Source organism: Onychostoma macrolepis, chromosome 17 (assembly GCF_012432095.1).
Source record: "Onychostoma macrolepis isolate SWU-2019 chromosome 17, ASM1243209v1, whole genome shotgun sequence".
In the NCBI taxonomy this organism is placed as follows: Eukaryota; Metazoa; Chordata; class Actinopteri; order Cypriniformes; family Cyprinidae; genus Onychostoma; species Onychostoma macrolepis.
The window spans coordinates 25162437-25184722 of NC_081171.1; the positions used below are offsets into that span (position 1 = coordinate 25162437).

The following is a 22286-nucleotide window of genomic DNA, read 5'->3' on the forward strand; positions in this document are numbered from 1 at the left end:
CTTGAGCAAGGCACCAAACCCCCAGCTGATTTGGCAATGGTCCAGAAGACAATCATCAACACCCTCCACAAAGAGGGTAAGTCACAGAAGCTCATTACTGAAAGGGGTGGCGGTTCACAGAGCATATTGGGCCTCATTCATGAAACACGAGCAGAACAAATTTTTGTGTAAAGCCGTTCTGACGTAAACTTTAGAATTCATGAAAATATTCATATTTTCAAAACGTTAGTTGGTACGAAATAAATTTACACCTGCTCCCTACCATGTGTAAATGGTGTGTAAAACATTCTGTGTTCTTTTTGGCAAACTGATGACACTGAATTTTGATGCACTGCCATTATAATATTTTACAAATCTGCTTGCTCGTTATTTTATTTTATTTTTTATTTATTTATTTATTTATTTTTTTTGTAGCTGGGAGTTCACTGTCACTTTTTACCCAGCCGTCCAATCAATGGAGGAGGGTCGGGACAAATACCACACTGACCGATCACCCTACTTGTACAACAACTGAACAACAATAGAGAACTTAAAATTACTGGTTACTGCATTTTTATATTCAGTAATATTCTTCTAAATGAGATACTATTAATATGTTACTGCCATTGATATTCCTTATCATAGCAACCAAAGAGTTTTCAAGCGCCGCCAGCAGGCCGTTTTAAAAAGAGCGCCTGACATTTTTCAGATGCTAAAAACTTCTTGGGTAGGAAGAGGTGTACAAGCAACAGGGATGACCGCAAGCTAGAGAATAATGTCAAGCAAAGCTGATTCAAACACTTGGTAGAGCTTCACAAGGAGTGGACTGAAGCTGGGGTCAGTGCATCAAGAGTCACCACGCTCAGACGTCTTCAGAAAAGGGCTACCAAGCCACTTCTGAAACAGAAACAACATCAGAAGCATCTTACTTGGGCTAAGGAGAAAAATAACTATAGACTGCTGCTCAGTGGCCTAATGTTCTCTTTTCAGATAAAGGTAAATTTCGCGTTTCATTTGGAAATCAAGGTCTGGAGTCTGGAGGAAGACTGGAGAGTCACAGAATCCAAGCTGCTTGAAGTCCAGTGTGAAGTTTCCGAAGTCAGTAATGATTTGGGGTGCCATGACGTCTGCTGGTGTTGGTCCGTTGTGTCTTATCAAGTCCAAAGTCAATGCAACCATCTACCAGGAGATTTTGGAGCACTTTATGCTTCCATCTGCTGACAAGCTTTATGGAGATGCTGATTTCCTTTTCCAGCAGGACTTTAGCACCTGTTCACAGTGCCAAAACCACGTCCAAGTGGTTTGCTGACTGTGATATTACTGTGCTTGATTGGCCAGCTAACTCGCCTGACGTGAACCCCATAGAGAATCTATGGGGTATTGTCAAGAGGAAGATAAGTAACATCCGACCAAACAATACAGACGTGTTGAAGGCCGCTATCAAAGCAACCAGTGCTTCAATAATGCCTCAGCAGTGCCACAGGCCGATCGCCTCCATGCCACGCCACATTGAAGCAGTAATTCATGCAAAAGGAGCCCCAACCAAGTATTGAGTGTATAATTAAACCTACTTTGGAGATCTTGAACATCTATGTTTTGTAAATCTTTTTTTTTTTTTTTTTTTTTTTTGATAGGTCTTTGAGAAAGTATTCAAATTTTTAATTTTCCTAAACTGTAAGTTGTAACCATCAGAATTAAAACAAAAATACTCTTGGAATATTTCAGTTTGTGTGCAATGAATCTAGAATTTTTTTTTTTTTTTTTAATTACAAAAAATAAAGACCTTTTCCATGATATTCAAATTTTTTGAGATGCACCTGTACATTCATCAATTCTATTGTTGTGTGTGTTTCCTGTAAGGGCCATAACTTCATGTCACTGTTCTCCAATTGAAACAGATGGCATTGGATTCACTGTGTGGGTGTTTACCTCTATTTCCTGGCTTTGGCATGGTGGCAGACTCTCTTATCCTGTTTTTATTAGTTTCCTCTTTGGAACAGGGAATCATATCAATAAGAAAATTTGCATAGCCTACCCAGAGCGGCAGCCTGTGATGGAACAGTAAAATAATAATAAAAAAAAAGCTGTCAGGAAAGTCATACTAGGTTTGTTAGGATTTTATGCCCAGACACTGTCATTCTACGGTACTACCTGTGGTGCCCAAAACCTCGTAAAATCACCCATTGCTGCTTTTATGACAGTGCCAGCTGCTCAGCGATGGTTTGGTGTTTCCCTAACGAGCGACATGGAATGCCTTGCTTTCTCAGCAGCATGAGTGGAACTCTCCAATGTATCTTACAGGGATTATATGGGCCTGAGATGCCATTTGGATGGAGATATTGGAATACTGAATTGTAGACAAAGGGAGATAAAGAATGTCCAAAGTTAAGTTCAGGTAGCTTATATATTCATCTTGATCTTAAATATTCACTTAACAATTTCATAAACTATGCAAAGCTTCAGGTTAACCAACTGTCTGTAAAGAGTCCAGGCTTCTAGTCCGGACTCAATCAGCCATTACTGCAATGAATCAATCAATCCAGACTCAAAATACAATATTATGAATGAATCTGGCAGCTAGAGTCAGACATTATGTTGAGAATTGCTCTGAATTGCGAGGCCCCAAAATATTTGCTTCTAGCAATACATCCACAGCTGTGAACATGTAAGACATAGTGCTGCCGCACAGCAAGCATACATAAAATGACCCATAGCAGATCTATACGGTTTGTGGAGGGTTTCTGTAAGTCTTGCTTACAGCAAACGTAGAACCAAACAACTTAAATGTTTAGCTCATTGGCTGTAGACACAACAGAGACCAATCAGTATCTGCTGTGAACTGATGATGTGACAGCTAGCAGATTGCATTAAGTTTTCAAGCTTAAAGATATGTAGGTGCAATTTTCATGTATTCTTGCCTACTATTGTGTCAAGAGAATTTTACGAGTTTGCACATGTTTGATTTATCGTTCTCCCTGCAGCTCTCCAATAAGTACTGCTATCTAGACTACAAAGCACGCATATAAAAGTCCTCATCTGACATCCCCCTTAAGAGAAACTGACAGTGGGCAGGAAACCGCTCTGACTTCCAGCTTCATCTGAATTCATTCAGACCTTCAGGGTATATGTGAGATTAGAATACTAACAAAAAATGGAGCTGTGCCCTAGCATAGCCTCAACATATTGAGCTTTGGTTCTGATGTGAGGAACAGAAGTTTGAGCCTGACTTGCATCATTTCCTAATCGCATGAACCCTATTTGACCTCATTATTTCATGTCCATTCTCTTCTGTCATTATCAATAAAAGTGACATCAATTTGACCAACACAGTATTTCAAAAGGGCACAACATGTGCTTCGTCAACCTGTGTGAGTAAAACAAAGAGACAGCAGCAAAGCATGCAGACATTTTTAGACAATTTCAGAAATATTAGTTATATGTTTCAGGCAAGTACAGAAATGAAATAAAGTGATTTAAAATGATCAGGGAACTTTTTTTTTTTTTCATTGTAAGGTCTTGAGGTCATTCTAGGTTTTAGGATTTAGATTATCGTCAACCTACCATGCGAGTGTCACAACTGGCCAGTTGGATATGGAGACATATTGAAGTATTTGAAGAGTGATGACTAAGCTGTTTTCTGATTGTCCCGGCAGATTTAAGAAACTGCTGAGTGACAGTTCTCCCTGGAGCAAAGGATTACATTCTTCAATAGTTCAAGAAATGTTTTCTTTGACCACCAGCTAAAGTTGTCCACTGCAGTGTGTGCTGCTGCAGTCAAACCACTCATTAAGTTGTCATCCATAGTGAAATTAAAAATACATGAATAGTCAGAGCCATGGCCTAGTGGTCACAACACAATGTTATAGGTAATGCATTACATGTACTGTATAGCGTATTATGTCATTTTTGGAAGTAAAATGTAGAATGTCACTTTTTAAATTTACATTTACATGGTTCAGTTGAAATCAAATAAGAAGCGTGCATTATTAAATGTATCTCATTTATGCATTGACAAATCCAATTGAAAAACCTTGCCTTTCCCTAAGATAGTCACATTGCATGTGACACCGTGTCTAGACTGCAAATGAGCAGTGCAAAACAAAAGAATGCCATTATGATCAACAAAAATCAATGAACTACACTGCAAGTGGTTCGATTTCTATATAGGATGACTGCCTGCCAAGTATAGCACTGCCATCTGGAAGAGTTTATTTCATAAAAAGTAATAATGTAACATGATGTAACTTCTAATCAGTCAATCTCGTGGCAGCAACTCAATGCATTTAGGCATGTAGTCAAGACAATTTTCAAACAGAGTATCAAATTGGGGAAAAAGGTTGATTTAAGTGACTTTGAATGTGGCATGGGTATTGGTGCCAGATGGACTGGTCTGAGTATTTCAGAAACTGCTGATCTGCTGGGATTTTCAGATGCAACCATCTCTAGAGTTTACAGAGAATGGTACGCAAAAGAGAAAATATGCAGTGAGTGGCAGTTCTGTGGGCGAAAATGCTTTGTTGATGCCAGAGGTCAGAGGAGACTTGCCAGACTGGTTCGAGCTGATAGAAAGACAATAACTCAAATAACCACTTGTTACAATTGAGATCTGCAGAAGAGCATCTCTGAATGCTCAACACATTGAAGCTTGGAGCAGATGGGCTTACAGCAGCAGAACACTACACCAGATAGCACTCCTGTCAGCTAAGGGAACTGGGAACTAAAGAAACTGAGGCTACAGTTCACGCGGACTCACCAAAACTGGACAATAGAAGACTGGGAAAGGGTTGCCTGGTCTGATGAGTTTTGAATTCTGCTGCAAAATTCAGATGGTAGGGTCAGAATTTGGAACTAAACCTAACATGAAAGCATAGATCCATCTTGCCTTGTATCAGGCTTCCAGGCTGATAGTGGTGGTGTAATGGTGTGGGAAGTGTTTTCTTTTACACTTTGGACCACTAAACTTTGTTTAAATGCCACAGCCTACCTGAGTATTAATGCCGACTATGTCCATCCCTTTATGACCACAGTGAACCCATCTAATAATGGCTACTTCCAGCAGGATAACAGACCTGTGTCACAAAGCTCAAATCTTCTCAAACTGGTTTCTTGAACATGATATTAAGTACACTACACTTAAATGGCCTCTACAGTCACCAGAACACAATCCAACAGAGCACCTTTGCAACATAGGCTTATTGGAAATACGTGCCTCTTCCTACATTTCTGCAAAACTCAAAAAACTTACCTACACATACAAATTGCTGCAGTTTCCACAGTTGAAATGAACACTATAGAGGCAGTAAAACTCCAACAACTTTTATTCCTTTTCACACAAAGTATGATTTGCAGGTCCACAGTTTCGATTAATAAAGCCCAATTTTCGCATAGTTACTTGAGGAATATTATTTTATAAATTCAAAACTATTTTTACATGCTGCGAGATTTGAAAATTGATTCTTTTGAACGTGTGGTCACATATCCAGATTCATATTCATGAGTTTTCTAACTCAGTTTGCTCGGTAGCTCACACGATATGGCGTTGCACTTAAGTGATTCAGCTCTGGTATGAACCCCATGAAACAATGGTTCAAACAAAACGTCGCGTATTGAACCCGCGTTTAGGGCCAATCACTGCACATTTCACTTTGAAACTGCCGTGAAACGTGCAATAAGGTACGTAATAACAGTGTTGCATAAATGTATTTTAAAGGCACGTATTTCGAATGAGCCTGGGTTGCACCTTTTGGATGTGGAATGGGAGAGTCACATCATGGACGTGCGGCCCACAGAAACTATTGAATTCTTTGATTTAGTCTGTTCATCATTAAAGATAAAATGAAACTTTTGATGTGACTTCATCCTTTTTACATGAAACACGAGGCAGGGTGTCTCAGAGATAGGAATATATCAGAGCAACTTCCTTCTTGATTCCTGAAATGGGACGGCAGATAATAACCCTGTGTCAGGGTGCATCATGGGAAGGCGCTTGCAACAGGGAGTCCAGATTGTGATGAATGATGCCAACTCCAGTCAGAGTGGTGCGGGAGTTTTGTGGGAGTAGATGAGTATTTTTAAAGCGATGATTAAGGGATGGAGATGAGAGGTAGCATTTTTCACAGAGTCCCAGTATTGTCTGAGCAGCTACGTTCTGGGGGATAGGATGATTTGTCTTCACAGTGAGTTGACAATTGGAACAATGCAGAAGCTCATGTGGCTTGTCATAGTAATTAAGAAATATGAACAAAATTCTTGACACCACTGGTGGTGGTTGTCTACTTTTGTGGAGTTGTGGTTGTCTGTGTTTTATGTCCAAGAAGTACAAGTATAGCATACTTCATAATTAAACTAAAACTGTCTAGAAACTCTTTAAAGACAAATGCCTAAATATCTGTTTCTGTCAGATATTTTATCCCACTGAGGTTGAAAACCCACTGAAAACCACCCTAACCCATGACAATAATGGAATCTCAGTTATTCTGCTTTTAAATAATAACTTTTCCGATCTTGTGCCACCAATAAAATGCCATCCTTAGAAATGGCCAAAAACTGAAATTTAATTTGCCAATGTTACGCAGTCAACAAGAGCTACCTCGTAGCTGTGCAACCAATATATCAGCAAATCAGAATCAAAAACTGGACAATGCAATTGGTGTAAAATTGTATAGATAATACATATTTTATCCCAAGTGCTTACTATTCTGCATGTTTAAGCATCGAGAGGTCCATAAAATATTACCCCATGAAAATCGCATGAGGGGAGGTGATTGAAATGTCAAATCCAGTCAAAGAGAGAAAGGAGCAGAAAAAATCCTCATGAAATGCAAATCCTCATGACCCCAGTAACAGCTTTTGCCAATGAAAGTAAAAATGACAGATAGCCATAATGCTTGATGTATTATCAATTATCACTAAAGGTTATGTTTGATTTGTATATAAAATTATTGTCCATTTGTGATCTGCATTTTTAAGTATTGACTAAGTGACATGGAATTTTCCCTGTTGAGTAATGCATATCAAGATTTTGAGGTCAAGTGTTCACCCATTTAAGACTCCTACATCATCAGCAAGCAACCTTATTAGCATATGATTAACATTTGAAAGATATGCAAACAGTTGAGCCATTTTTCAGTATAGTCTTGTATATTCAAACAATTCTCAAGACAAAGATGTGGGTATCATTACCAGCTTTAGAGAATGGGTATTGTCATGAAATAGATTATCTAAAAGTATTTTTTTTATTGAGCCAAAAGACTATTATTATCTATAGGCTCACAGAAACTGTGTTTTAACAATGCCTGCAACATTTTCTCTGGCTGCAGGAGTATTGTTGGACTGCAACAATGTATTGTGTCTTTTCTCTCATCTTCAGCCAATGGAGAATTTCCTCCGGTGGCTCCCACAAGCCCCACGCAAGTGCTGTTCACATCAAGCAATGAGAACATCAGGACCACTACAGCACACTATGGAGGGCCAACAGAATGTGAGTTTTAGCTACTTTCATGTGCTTGAGCTGTTTGTCTTTTTTGAGTTGTTTCTAATTTTTATCTGGCTTGTTCTGACTGAAATTTGCCCCAATGTGATTACAAGTCTGAAGTATGGTGCAGACCACAGTTATTTGTGTTATTGTATTGAAACTGTAGAGTGCATGAGCACTAAAACAAACACAGTTTCAGTCATTGTTCAATGGTTTGTTTTAAACTACACTGTTTGCAGAATTATTAGGCAAGTTGATAGCCCCTAAAACTTACTGCCAGATTATGGAAGATAAATTCTTCAAACAGTGGTACAAGAGGATGTGATGCTGGTCCTTCGAGAGTCACTCTGAACTTATCTATCCATAAAGCCTATACAAAATCAGTCTTCATGTATTTCACAACACTTCAGCATGTTATTCATATTAAGTGAGGGTTATTTTTTAGCATTTTTTACCCAAGCAAGGTCTCTGAGAACCTGACACATTGCACTTCTGGAGACTCCAGGAAGGTTGCATTTCTGGAAAATGGTGGCGCTGGAGACTAAATGATTCCTGATGGTTTCACACCTAATTCTTCACCTTAATTCTTAATTCTTTTGCAGTTAACGTGTCTTTTCTTCTCCACCTGTTTTTTCTGACCCTGCTGACCCAATGAGCATTTAGCTGCCCAATGATCATGCCTTAACTTTGCTAATTCTATTATTGAATTAGTATTGCATCCTTCTCATGGACATTTAATTATTATTTTTTTTTTACTTTGAGTTCAATCTCTTTTTTGGCTCATTTTATCTGTAAAAGAAAACCTGCCTAATAATTCAGCACACCTGAAATAAGGAGTTTTTGACTTTCAGCCTTCATGGACAATTATATATAACTTAGAAATTATTAAATACAAAATCAATAGTAGTTATTAAGATTGATGTGGTTTGGAATTGGTAAAATTTTCTTGGCAAAAAAAATATGACCATAATATCAACTTGGCTAATAATTCTGCACACAGTGTGTAGTCTCTTATGCCTACCCAACCCAGTAAGTTAAGAAGCATCTGTCTGATTAACATATAATGCATTAAATAAAGCAAAACAATTGAGGAATAAAAATAATGAAGTAGTCCATGTCTATAACAAAAGCATCTCAGAGAAATTGCATTGTGGAAAAATGAACCGCATACAAGAGTAAAGTGTACACCAATTACATACCGCATGTTAATGTGATTTAAAAAAATGAATTGCTTTTTTGTTGTTTGTGTAAATGCACTACAATAATTTGACATTTAAATTGCATTCTCGAATTGATTAATTAGCCAAAGTTATTACTGCACCACTATCATGTGATGCCATTAACGACAGTCCTATATTGTTGTGTTGTTTAAACGCGACCATGCTACTACGGTTTTGGGAAAAGTCTGTACTAACTAGTTAATTTCTCTAATGATACTTCATACTGTGGTTAAGCAGGGAGTTACGTCATTGTACTGGAAATACACCCCAGTCTAATGCCATGTCTGTTGTTGTTGTTATCTATCTATCTATCTATCTATCTATCTATCTATCTATCTATCTATCTATCTATCTATCTATCTATCTATCTATCTATCTATCTATCTATCTATCTATCTATCTATCTATCTATCTATCTATCTATCTATCTGTCTATCTTTCTGTCTGTCTGTCTGTCTGTCTGTCTGTCTGTCTATCTATCTATCTATCTATCTATCTATCTATCTATCTATATATCTATCTATCTATCACTGTCTGTCTGTCTGTCTGTCTGTCTATGTCTGTCTGTCTGTCTGTCTGTCTGTCTGTCTGTCTATCTATCTATCTATCTATCTATATATCTCTCTCTGTCTGTCTGTCTGTCTGTCTGTCTGTCTATCTATCTATCTATCTATCTATCTATCTATCTATCTATCTATCTATCTATCTATCTCTGTCTGTCTGTCTGTCTGTCTGTCTATCTATCTATCTATCTATCTATCTATCTATCTATCTATCTATCTATCTATCTATCTATCTATCTATCTATCTATCTATCTATCTATCTAAAATAGTGTCCAAAATATAATAGCCTCGTTGTCAACCAGTTGTGGAACCATGGATAATGCTAATTGAAACACACAAATTAGTTTCTCAAATAATGCAGAATACGTATTTTGATAAAACAGACGCCAGATCTAACAACACTCCCAATTCCAATGGTAGCACCATGCATTATAAAGACTCTGGAATCTTTGTTTTCACAGCAAGTTATGAGTTATGCGCTGCAAACATCAGAGCACCTAATTCAAAGTCCAGACCACGTAATTCCTTCTGAGCACACTGAAATTGTTGAAATGCTTGAGTACACCAAATATGTTGGACTTCTAATGGATATATAAGATGAATGCTTATGAACAGAGGCTCAGATACTGTCTCTCTTCCTCTCTCTCTGTCATGGAAGTGCACTGCAGAGAAAATAAAGTGTGCCATCTACTGGACTATTGCTGCACCATTTTCTTCAAATCAAAAACTGATGAAAGGCCGATTATAACTTTTAAGGGTGCTTACACTCTACAGCTTTTGGTGGGTCAGGATGACATCAGAGTTTGGGTGATTTGGTCGGTGGAAATGTGGCTTTCAAAACTTGGGTGAAAACCAAGGAAACACATTTAGTCTGCTTGAATGGCCTCTGGAACATATCTCATGTCACAATCTGTTCTAAATCGTGGAGGTGAAGTGCTACTGATGACAAAGAATTTGCATCTTTGCATAGTCCTGTTCACATATATTATAGAATAATGATTTTTGTCATACCTGCTTGTCTCAAAAACAGCTCTCATTCTTCTAGTCTCTTAAATGTGTTTGTGGCAGACAAATGCAGGTGCCATTCTGCAAGCAAACCAACTGTGAAAACAGCCTAAACATACTCTGTCAAAATACTATATCAGTGTCAAAATTTCACATTAATGCTTTCAAATTATCAGAATTGCTCATGAAGCCTGTATTGTAAAACATTGCTTCACATTAGCATGATTGTCTATTGAACATGCACAAATCGTTTATAAAATCAGCCGTCTAGTACATGACCTTTGAAAATGTCCTACCAAATGCCATCAGCATTGGAAAGACTGATCTGCTTGCTCATAGCATATACAGGTGTTCCTCTTATGTTCATGCTCATTGGAGCATAGCCATTTATCAATATGGTGAGCTTGAGTGTTTGTGAAATGACTCCCACGCCATTTCAGCATTAATAAATCTGAACGAGCAGCTAATCTGCTATTCATCAAGACTCATTAGCAAGTCTCACTCACACAGGCCATTCTGGTGTAGTTCAGCTGTGAGTGGTCAAAAGACACCGTCCAATTCTTCTCTGCAGTGTCTGAAAAGGCAAAAATAGGACTATTCAGTGCTGAATGTTCTATGAGATTGATTGTTTGATTTCATCCTACCTACACCACCTTTTTTTATTATTATTATTATTTTTATTTTATTTTATTTTTTTGCACTTTGCAGCTCTGTAGACCGTTGAGCTCACGTTTAGTTTTCGGTTTAATTTCATATGTCTGCAAAAGTTCTGTTATTTAACCAACAACCCCTTGAATTAAAAATCACAACACAATGCATCAACACCATGTTATCATATTATATCATATCATGCTATTCGGAAGTTTGGCTTCAGTAAGATTTATTTGCTTATTTTTATATTTAAGAAATTAATGTTTTTTTTTGTTGTTGTTGTTGTTTTTTGGATTTTATATTCATTAAAGACTCTTGGAGGGGTCATTGGCACAAGTTTAATCAGTATAATTTACTGGATTCTGCATTACTGCATTACATTTATTCTATGCACACCATTTTTTTTTTTTTTTTTTTTCAGTTGGCTTTCCATCAAAAAGAAGTATATCATATTGTATCTTTGTCATACCACCTATGTCTAGTTTTATCATATAATTTCTGAGCTGTTCAAAACCACAACTTCTCAAGACAGTTAATAATTAAACACAAACTCTTTCTTCCAGACTCACTCTAGTAAAGCTTGATGAAGTTCTATTTTCGGCAGTTGTTTTCTATAAACTCAAAGGGAAATCAAGCTGCGCATCAGTCTTCCCTTGATTCAGTCATGTATAATTGATATAACTTTGAAAATGTTGTGATGTGTTTGATAAATTGTGCAACTATTGATATTTTCGGTCATGCTTCCGCTTACCCTCTTGTTATCTCTAATTTTACCTTCTCTTCTCTGTTCCTGCCCTCTCCCCGTCCATCCTCCACTATCGATTTCTTCCTTTGCCACCATGGCATCTCATTTTGGCAAGTAAAGCCCAGTTGAATGGGGGAGTATGCCTTACGCTGACTCAAATCTTAAGCGCTGTGGAGAGAGGGAGCACGTTCTTCTGTCAGATCAGCTCCCTCGGCCTTTGTATCCTTGATTACTTCCTCTGACTTTGTCTGCGTGATTGCTTCTTCTGATGAGAAAAGAGAGACGGGCCGCTAACCTCATGATGCACTGAGTGCTGCCTCTCAGCTTCCGATGACTCAGCCATTTCCACCAATCAAACCTTCAAGAACTCTAATAAAAGGAAGCTGTATAAGACCATAATTGGTGATATTTGTCTGCCGCAAACCTTTCTTACAACTCAAAATGTCCTTTATCTTCAGATCTAATTACAGATCTCTGTAGGTTCCTGGCAAGGAAATAAACTTTTATTCTGATGTTTTATGTGCAGGCTTGACTAGAACAACATCACTGCATGAAAAGAGGTCTATTTTGCCTGGGGATATTTTTACACCTAAGAGACTTTGTATTTCTCACCTTGGTCTCATTCTGTTCTGGCGATTAATTTCAAAACTAGATTGGTTGCCGTTTGATTGGTTCCAGCCCCCAATCTACCTTTGTGAAAGAGAAGTGAAAAAGAAGTTTATTGAATGTGCACTTCAAGTGTATACTTCAAATCTTAAAAGTATATATTTTTGAAAACTTAACTAGAAGATGATATACATTAATGGAATAAAATAAGCCATTTAAGCATACTTAAAGACAGTACACTGTCCATGACCTTTTCTTTGCACACTTGGGTACAAAATGCACTTTGAAATAACGTCACATTAAAAGTTTTAACTAAGTACATTTTAAATCATTTTTATCATACACTTTATTTTAAGGTGTCCTTGTTACAGTATAATGATACATTTAAGTTCTGAGTAATATTAATTAACTACATGTACTTAATGGTTAGGGTTAGGATTTGGGTTTGGCTTGCATGTAATTATGCTTAATTTATTGTTATTATAATAGTAAGTTCATGTAACGTAACAAGGACACCTTAACGTGTTACCAAGTACATTTATTTTGATATGTTGACTAACATGTAAAGTACTTGCTTGTAATTTTGTTATTTGATATTACATTTAGAGACTGATTTCCTAACAGCTTGCTCCAGCACAAACTCTCTTTTTTTGCATTTAAAAAAGTATTATCAGGATTTACCAAAGACACACACAGTGAAAAACTTGCGATGAAAAAGTGTGGAGTTATTTTTGTGGCTTATGCATTTGTAGGGCTTTCCCTTTCAGACCTGAAATTTCAGAGAGGAGAGTATTAAAATGCATCATGCAAGGTGATTTATGGGTCTTAACCTATTTTGCACCTGCGTTGTTAGTAGATTACCCGCACCTGATTATCACCGTCTCTGCTTGTTTGCGACCCTACGCTAATTTGCACTGTTTCTAGTAAATTGCGTTGGTCAATATATAAATGAGCTGGCTGCGTCTGTGTTCTTTAATTTACACATTGCCAGTAGATCAATAATAGAACTTTCTACTCCCATCCAGTTTTAATTGCAATTAACATGTCTCCGAAGTGTGTTAACATGTAACAAATTGTCAAAAAAAACATCACATTGAGTATGCACTTTAAAATGATAGGAAAAAAATGAAAATTTGGCCATGATTTACTAACCTGTAATTTCAAACCTGTATGATTAAACTTCAAAACACCATATATATATATATATATATATATATATATATATATATATATATATATATACAGGTGCTGGTCATATAATTAGAATATCATCAAAAAGTTGATTTATTTCACTAATTCCATTTAAAAAGTGAAACTTGTATATTATATTCATTCATTACACACAGACTGATATATTTCAAATGTTTATTTCTTTTAATTTTGATGATTATAACTGACAACTAAGGAAAATCCCAAATTCAGTATCTCAGAAAATTAGAATAATACTTAAGACCAATACAAAGAAAGGATTTTTAGAAATCTTGGCCAACTGAAAAGTATGAACATGAAAAGTATGAGCATGTACAGCACTCAATACGTAGTTTTGGCTCATTTAGCCTGAATTACTGCAGCAATGTTGCGTGGCATGGAGTCGATCAGTCTGTGGCACTGCTCAGGTGTTATGAGAGCCCAGGTTGCTCTGGTAGTGGCCTTCAGCTCTTCTGCATTGTTGGGTCTGGCATATCGCATCTTCCTCTTCACAATACCCCATAGATTTCCAAATTAAATGCAAAATTTGCTTTCATCTGAAAAGAGGACTTTGGACCACTGAGCAACAGTCCAGTTCTTTTTCTCCACAGCCCAGGTAAGATGCTTCTGACGTTGTCTCTGCTTCAGAAGTGGATTGGTAGCCCTTTTCCTGAAGACGTCTGAGTGTGGTGACTCTTGATGCACTGACTCCAGCTTCAGTTCACTCCTTGTGAAGCTCTCACAAGTGTTTGAATCAGCTTTGCTTGACTGTATTCTCAAGCTTGCAGTCATCCCTGTTGCTTGTGCACCTTTTCCTACCCAAATTATTCCTTACAGTCAACTTTGCATTTAATATGCTTTGATATAGCACTCTGTAAACAGCCACACCTTTCAGTAATGACCCTCTGTGACTTACCCTCTTTGTGGAGGGCATCAATGTTCATCTTCTGGATCATTGTCAAGTCAGCAGTCTTCTCTATTATTATGGTTTCAAAGAACAAGAGATACCCAGAATTTGTACTGTAGGGATGGTCATTTATTGAAACTCAAATGTAAATATTCTAATATTTTGAGATACTGATTTTTGACTTTCATGAGCTGTAAGCTCTAATCATCAAAATTAAAAGAACATTTGAAATATATCAGTCTGTGTGTAATGAATGAATATAATATACAAGTTTCACTTTTTGAATGGAATTAGTGAAATAAATCAACTTTTTGATGATATTCTAATTATATGACCAGGGGCCTGTACCATGAAGCCGGTTTAGCTGGCTAGCCAGGTAAGTTTCAGTTTAGTACCTAAAACTCTGGGTTTTAGGTACCATGAAAGAGGTTTGGTTTGGCTTTTAGCAGTGTTCATCGCCATAGTAACTTACGCTCCACAGCTAACCTGCTCCGGGGCAAGTTATGTTCTAGTTTAGAGATCTCAAACCAAAATTTGACCAATCAGCTTCAAGCAAAGTGACACATCTCTGACGCAATAAAGCCACTCCTCCAGTTTCTCTTACTCCAAATTAAAGGACGCTACATAGTAAAACATTTTCAAATATAAAATCATCTGATTTTTAGAGATGATTATTTTTCATAATTATTTTATATGATTTATATAATTATTATACCCTTAATCAATTACACAAGCCAGTTTAATTTAATAGTAATTATTAAGCTTTTATTTAAAATCAATGTAAACATATGCATAATATGCAATATAAATAAGTTTTAGAACCAATAGCTTTAAACATGACTACATTTGAGCTTAGATTAAGTGTTTTTATACCTATAAATATTATCAACTCTATAAACTAACTTTACAACATTTACTTGCACTTATATGGTAAGATGTTTTCTTTATGTTTTCCTCTTTCATGGATAGATCGTATCATGATCGTGCTGTGTAAATGTGTTTAAATTATTCATATTATTCAATCTTTTAATCTTCACACTGACTCTCTCTAAAGAAGTGAATCACAGTTTTAAGGCATGTGATTGGCTGCTCATTACTGATGTCACACTTTCATGTGCACGTGCTCCATTAAATCAGGATCAAGCCTGAGTTGACAGAGAAAGTTGATGATCAGCTTCATGGTACCAACAAAGCTGGATTGGACTGGTTTGGTTTTGTCAACTCAAATCTAATCCTGTAACTCTGAGTTTGTTCAGCCACCATCATGGTACAGGCCCCAGCACCTGTATTTATATATATATATTTTTTTTAATGAAACCTCAGAGGTTTCTGTTCCTCCACTGAAAATCCAGGTAACCCAAACTTAAATGATCCAAAAAGGTTAATAAAATGACTTATGAAGAGATATGACGTGTGAAGTCTTGTGAAGAGATATGAAGATATTTATTTTGGGTTTTATTTACTTCTAAACAACACACTGTGAACACAGAAGTTTGTGCATGCATCACGTGCTAGACCAAACCTCATTGAGTTTCATGTAAAGCCCGAGACACACTACACGATTTTCGGCTGTCTCAGACGAAAGATTGGCATCGTGAAACAATTGTGCCATTTTCTGTGGTCGTGTTTCTGTGTCGTATAGTGAGAGAGGTTCAAAAGATGGCCGTTGTCACGGTCTTGCGACCAAAGATAGCCTACGATACAGCATGATCATCGCACAGTGTGTTTGCAGTTACAATCCACGTTTACTGACCAACCAATAAAAATGAGACAAGAAATCAATGCGACATGGTGCTAAAACATAAAACTGCTTACCACAAGCTCTTATCCCTTCCTCTTTCACCACTTGCACTATTATTCAGCACTCATAACAACTGCTAAAGTGTGATTTATTATGCTCTTTTTGTTTACCACTAGCACATGCTGATGACATTTTATTCTTCTATAGAAACGTGCATCAAAGCCTACGAGTCAACTGGTGTCATCATCGTACAGTCTACACACGTCGTAGCCAAGTTTATTAGATCCATGTCACAAGGTGTGGCATGCAATGATCTTATAGGATTGCTAAAATTGTGCAGTGTGTCTCGGGCTTAACACGCAAGCACGCTGAAGATTCTATGTTTACCATGTGTGATTTGCTCTATGTATGTGTTTATATGTAAATAAAAACGTATCAATTTAATCTGTTAATCATATAAAGCAACTGTGTTGCCTTACAAGTCTTGGATTAAATTGGATTGAATACGTCGTTTTCATAACCTTTTTGATTTTTTTGTACACCCAGACATCTATTTTTAAATTATATTATTTTCTATAAGTACTCTTCTCAAAAGTATGCTAAAGTTTACTTCTTTTACATTAGGGTATGCAGCAAATGCCCACTGTTATAGGACACTGCAAACAAAGATAATAAATAGCGCATGGAGATGACGTAGATCAGCTTCCAGTCTGTAGCTTCTGAACTGATAAAGATGTCAGAAAAAATGAAATGTGGTGCAACATACCTGTAATACACTTTAACCTTTAGAATCTGTTGGATGTGAGCCTAGTATATATCTTATCAGAATGCTGTCAGTATTAGTGAACTCAGTCAGAACCGCATTCCTCTCATGAATAAGTGCATTTGACATTTAGCAATGAATGAACTCTTCATGTGCTGCTATTTTCAGGTCTGTGAAAGACATTCTACAGGTTTCCAGCTAAGAAAAGAAAAATCATAAATTGTCTTTGGCTTTTTGACAGCCCCGCCAGCCAAACACATCACATGGATATTCCACACCTGCGGAGCAACAGGACAAGACGGTCCAACACCGACTCAGTGCAGTAACTCATACCGCAACACCAATGTCAATGTCACTGTAGGCACTAAGGGACCATTCAAGGGCGTCCAGATGTGGCGGGTCCCAGAGACAAGGAAATACAGGTACACACACACCCACACACATAATGTCCTGACCACCACAAGCCAAAATGTCACAGTGTTGAGCCTCTAGGAATTTAGTAGTTACTTTTTCAACCATGAAATGGGAAAACATTCTTCTTCGACACAATTGCTGCCTGTTATCAAGCCCGTCAGGTCATTCAGGTAATTGTTGTCCGTGGAGCAGGAGGAATGGGAAAACACATTTCATCAGCTGCATTGCTTCAGAAGCACCCAGACTGATAATGGCATTCACTTAGCAAGGTCTGTAAAGAAAACAGATTTTTTTTTCAGCTTTGTTCAAAGTGAGCTGACTACCTAGATGGCATTTTAAGACATGCTCCTGATGCAAATGCTGTTTCAGAAGGTAATATTATGCTGTCTGCTGAAATATCTCATTTGACCAAATACTAAGACGGCATTGCAAGTAGCTTCTGAGAAAAAAAAAGAAAAAAGTTCAGCTTAAACAGTCCATCCAATATGGTTTATAGATTAGTGAGAAACACTAGTTGTTTAGAATGCAAGTCTGTATGTAAAGGATATACAATCAAACCAAAATTTATTCAGACACCTTCAACAATTCTCACATTAGCACAGTTTTTTTTTTATGCTATAGTTTAGAAAATGGTAATAAAATATGACAAGAACTCAGAATAAATTGTGTCAGAACAAAATCATCTTGCTAACGTCAGATACTTTGATAGAAAGGTATGTAATGGATTACAATCAACCAAAAAAAAAAAAAAAAATCAGCTGTTAAATTTAAGTACACAATTAGATAATACCAATTTAGGTCAACAAATTACCAAGCAATGCTTAATTTTGTTCAGTCTGTGTTGTAAAAAGGTTGCATGTTATGTAAAGAATCGTTAACACAAATTGATGTCTCTGTGGATCCATTACAATTTGCTTATATGCCCAAACGGAGCACTGCGGATGCCTCTTTGTCTCTATTACATAAGGTCCAGCACCACCTAGATAAAACCAGTGCTCATGCTAGAATTATTTTTATGGATTTTACATCAGCGTTTAATACCATGCATCTGCAATTTTTAAAAGAAAGACTGCAAGACTTAGTTGTAAGTAGTTGGTTGGTTTTATGGATTGAGAATTTTTTAAGTACAGGCCCCAACGTGTATGTGTCAATGGAATTTCATCTGATTGTATAGTTTTAAACTCAGGTATACCACAAGGATGTGTATTATCACCTCTGCTTTTCTCAATGAAATTCAATGTATCAGGGATTATTTTACTGTGATAAAATACGCTGATGATTTGGCTTTAATTTCCTTCCAAATGGGCACAAACAGTTTAATTTATTTTGATTATATCAAAAGTCTTGTACAGTGGTTTGATGACAGTCATCTACTATTGAACATTGAGAAGACAAAGGAACTTTGTTGTGGGAATCAAAATAAGGCAGGTACGGCTGGTATTTCATTTGAACAAGTTAACATAAAAGGCGTAAAGGTAGAGCAATTTATTTTATTTTTTTAAACATTTAGGATCTTGTTTTCAAATTGATGATTGAATGTATTTTAGCATATAATATTGTTTTGTGGTATGACAGTATAACATTGAAACAGAAAAATAAGTTAACACGAGTAATTAATGAGGCAAATAGAATCATCGGCCAGAGGCAGAGTACAATGCAAGAGCTGTTTTCACAATTTATGGAGAGGAAGGCAGTTGCAGTGTACTCTGACCAGACTCATCCGCTCCATTCCTGCTTCGAGGCCCTCCCTTCGGGGTGCAGACTGCGTATACCACTGGCAAAAAATAACTTTTATAAAAGGTCATTTGTTCCATTGGCGGTGACTGTTTTAAACCAAATTCTTAATTGAGGTACCATATATTTTGTGAGTTAGTGTGTGTATACAGTGCTGCTTGAAAGTTTGTGAACCCTTTAGAATGTTCTATATTTCTGTATACATATGACCCAAAACATCATCAGATTTTCATAAGTCCTGAAAGTAGAAAGAGAACCGAATCAAACAAGTGAGAGAAACATATTTTCTTATTGAGGGAAATGATCCACTGTTACATATGTGTGTGTTGCAAAAGTATGTGAATCTTTGCTTTCAGTATCTGGTGTGACCCCCATTTGCTGCAGAAGGTAAAGTTTCTTGTAAATGCTGATCAGTCCTGCACAATAACATGTAGGAATTTTAGCCCATTCCTTAGTGCAGAACCACTTAAACTCTGTGATGTCGGTGGGGTTCCTCCTATGAACGGCTTGCTTAAGCCCTTCCACAAGGGCCAGGTCCGTGTGCTGGATGGGGACCTGGGGACTGAGGCAGCGCCGGCGGGATGGGGACCCAGGGCAGAACCAGCGGCCACACCAGCGGTGTGTGGGGAGCTGCCACCCCGTAACGGGCAATGGCACCGATTCGGGAGCCTTGTGAGCGGGCACCGCCGCCTCGGAAGGATCGGGAGCGGACACCGCCGCCTCGGGAATTCGTGAGGACCGCGAGCGCCACCGCCGCCTCGGGAACCTTGTGCGGACACCGCCGCCTGAACCCTGTGCGGACACCGCCGCCTCGGGAACCTCGTGAGGATCGTGAGCGGCCACCGCCGCCTCGGGAACCTCGTGAGCGCCACCGCCGCTTCGGGAGGATCGTGAGCGGCCACCGCCGCTTCGGGAGGATCGTGAGCGGCCACCGCCGCCTCGGGGAATTCGTGAGGACCGCGAGCGCCACCGCCGCTGGAGGATCGTGAGCGCCACCGCCGCCGAGGATCGTGAGCGCCACCGCCGCTTCGAGAATTTCGTGAGGACCGCGAGCGGCCACCGCCGCTTCGGGAGGATCGTGAGCGGACACCGCCGCCTCGGGAACCTTGTGTGCGGACACCGCCGCCGGGATCCTGTGAGGATCGTGAGCGCCACCGCCGCCTGGGAACCTTGTGTGCGGACACCGCCGTTTCGGGACGATAGTGAACGGCTACCGCCGCCTCGGGAACCTTGTGCGGACACCGCCGCTGACGATCGTGAGCGGCTACCGCCGCCTGGAACCTTGTGTGCGGACACCGCCGCTCGGGATCCTGTGAGGATCGTGAGCAGCCACCGCCGCTGACGATCGTGAACGGCCACCGCCGTTCGGGACGATCGTGAACGGCCACCGGGAACCTCGTGGCGGCCACCGCCGTTTGAGGATCCTGTGAGGATCGTGAGCGCCACCGCCGCTGACGATCGTGAACGGCCACCGCCGCTGGGATCCTGTGAGGATCGTGAGCGCCACCGCCGCTGACGACCGTGAACGGCCACCGCCGCTGATGATCGTGAACGGCTACCGCCGCCTGAACCCTGTGCGGACACCGCCGCCTGAACCTTGTGAGCGGCCACCGCCGCTGGACGATCGTGAACGGCTACCGCCGCTGAACCTTGTGAGCGGACACCGCCGCCGGGATCCTGTGAGGATCGTGAGCGGCCACCGCCGCCTGAACCCTGTGTGCGGACACCGCCGCCTGAACCTTGTGTGCGGCCACCGCCGCTTCGGGACGATCGTGAACGGCCACCGCCGTTTCAGGACGAACGTGAACGGCCACCGCCGTTTCGGGGATCCTGTGAGGATCGTGAGCGGCCACCGCCGCTTCGGGACGATCGTGAGCGGCCACCGCCGCTTCGGGAGGACCGCGAGCAGACCACGCCGCTCGCAATGACATCAGCGGGGGTTCCTGCACGCAGCGTATCAGCCCGGGACGCTCTGGGAGCGGGCTGGAGGTACTGGGTGCAGCAGACAAGGCCTCTGACGCCCCTTTGATCGCCGCTTCAGGAGCGGGCTCCGCAGCTAACTCCACCCTGAAAGCTGAGCCTCTCAACTGCAGAGCCAGGTTGATGTAGTCCTCCAGCGATTCCTCTGGGGCCCAGTATGGCATCGTGGATTTAAAGGGGTCGGCCAGGCCTCCCCAGAAGATGACCATGAGGCAGGTCTTCTCGGTAGCCGACTGTCGAGCCATTCCCACAAAGTCCCCGGCATAATCCTCGATGGTCCGGTCTCCCTGCCGGATATCGAGGAACTTCCCTGCTGGACCCATGTTTGCTGGTGAAATTCTGTCACGGCACGGTAGGGATGTGCAAGGAAGGAACAAGGTCTGGGTCCAGATGCAGGGAAAAACCACTTTAATAACCAACGAAAAAGCCAACAGGGCAAAAACAAAACGGGTAAAGGAGTGGGATACACGAAATGGCAACACAGTGCATGTATCCCCAGAGTCAGAACAGCAACTACACAAACAACGAACAATTATTTCACCAGACAGAGTAGCGGGAGTGAGGTGTATAAATAGTCCATGGTGATGGGGAACAGCTGGGAGTGTGATGAGTGGCAGGTGTGTGGAGTAACGGCAATTGAGTCCGGGAAGACGGGAAGTGGCGACCTCTGGTGGTGAGGGGGATCATTGCGGACCCGGACTCATGACACCACCTAGTTGAAATGCAGTGTGTTCTTTTCTCCGAACATAATAGCTTCTCATTTAAACCAATAAATTCTATTTTGGTTTCATCCACCCATTAAACCTTTCTCCAATAGTCCTTTGGCTTGTCCAAATGATCTTTAGCAAGCAATTTTCTTTTTGGAGAACAGTGGCAATTCTTCTTGCAACTCTGTCATGCACACCATGGTTGCTCAGTGTTCTCCTGATGGTGAGCTCATGAACATTAACATTAGCCAGTTTGAGAAAGGCCTTTGGTTGCTTAGAAGTCACCACTGACTGAAAATACCTCTGCACAGATGGACTCCAATTTCACTGCTAATCCAAGAGGTTCACATACTATTGCCACTCACAGATATGCAATATTGGACCATTGGACCAAGAAAATATTTTTGTCTCATTTGTTTGATTAGGTTCTCTTTGTCTACTTTCAGGACTTATATGAAAATCTGATGATGTTTTGGATATTTATGCAGAAATATAGAAAATTCTAAATGGTTCACATGTGTGTTCCATGTGTTCTGTAGATACAGTATGTAAGTGTATGGCATAAAAACATATAATAGACAGAAAACAGTGTCAAATATTAATTTCTG

The 22286-nt window shown here is 39.6% G+C and overlaps 1 protein-coding gene across 1 annotated transcript in view; it reads left to right on the top strand.

Moving 5' to 3' along the window:
* alk (ALK receptor tyrosine kinase) overlaps window positions 1-22286 on the top strand; it is a 473710-nt gene that overhangs the window by 428496 nt on the left and 22928 nt on the right. The window contains 2 exon segments of the mRNA XM_058750233.1: window positions 7349-7459; window positions 17085-17265. Coding sequence (XP_058606216.1) covers window positions 7349-7459; window positions 17085-17265 — 292 coding nt within the window.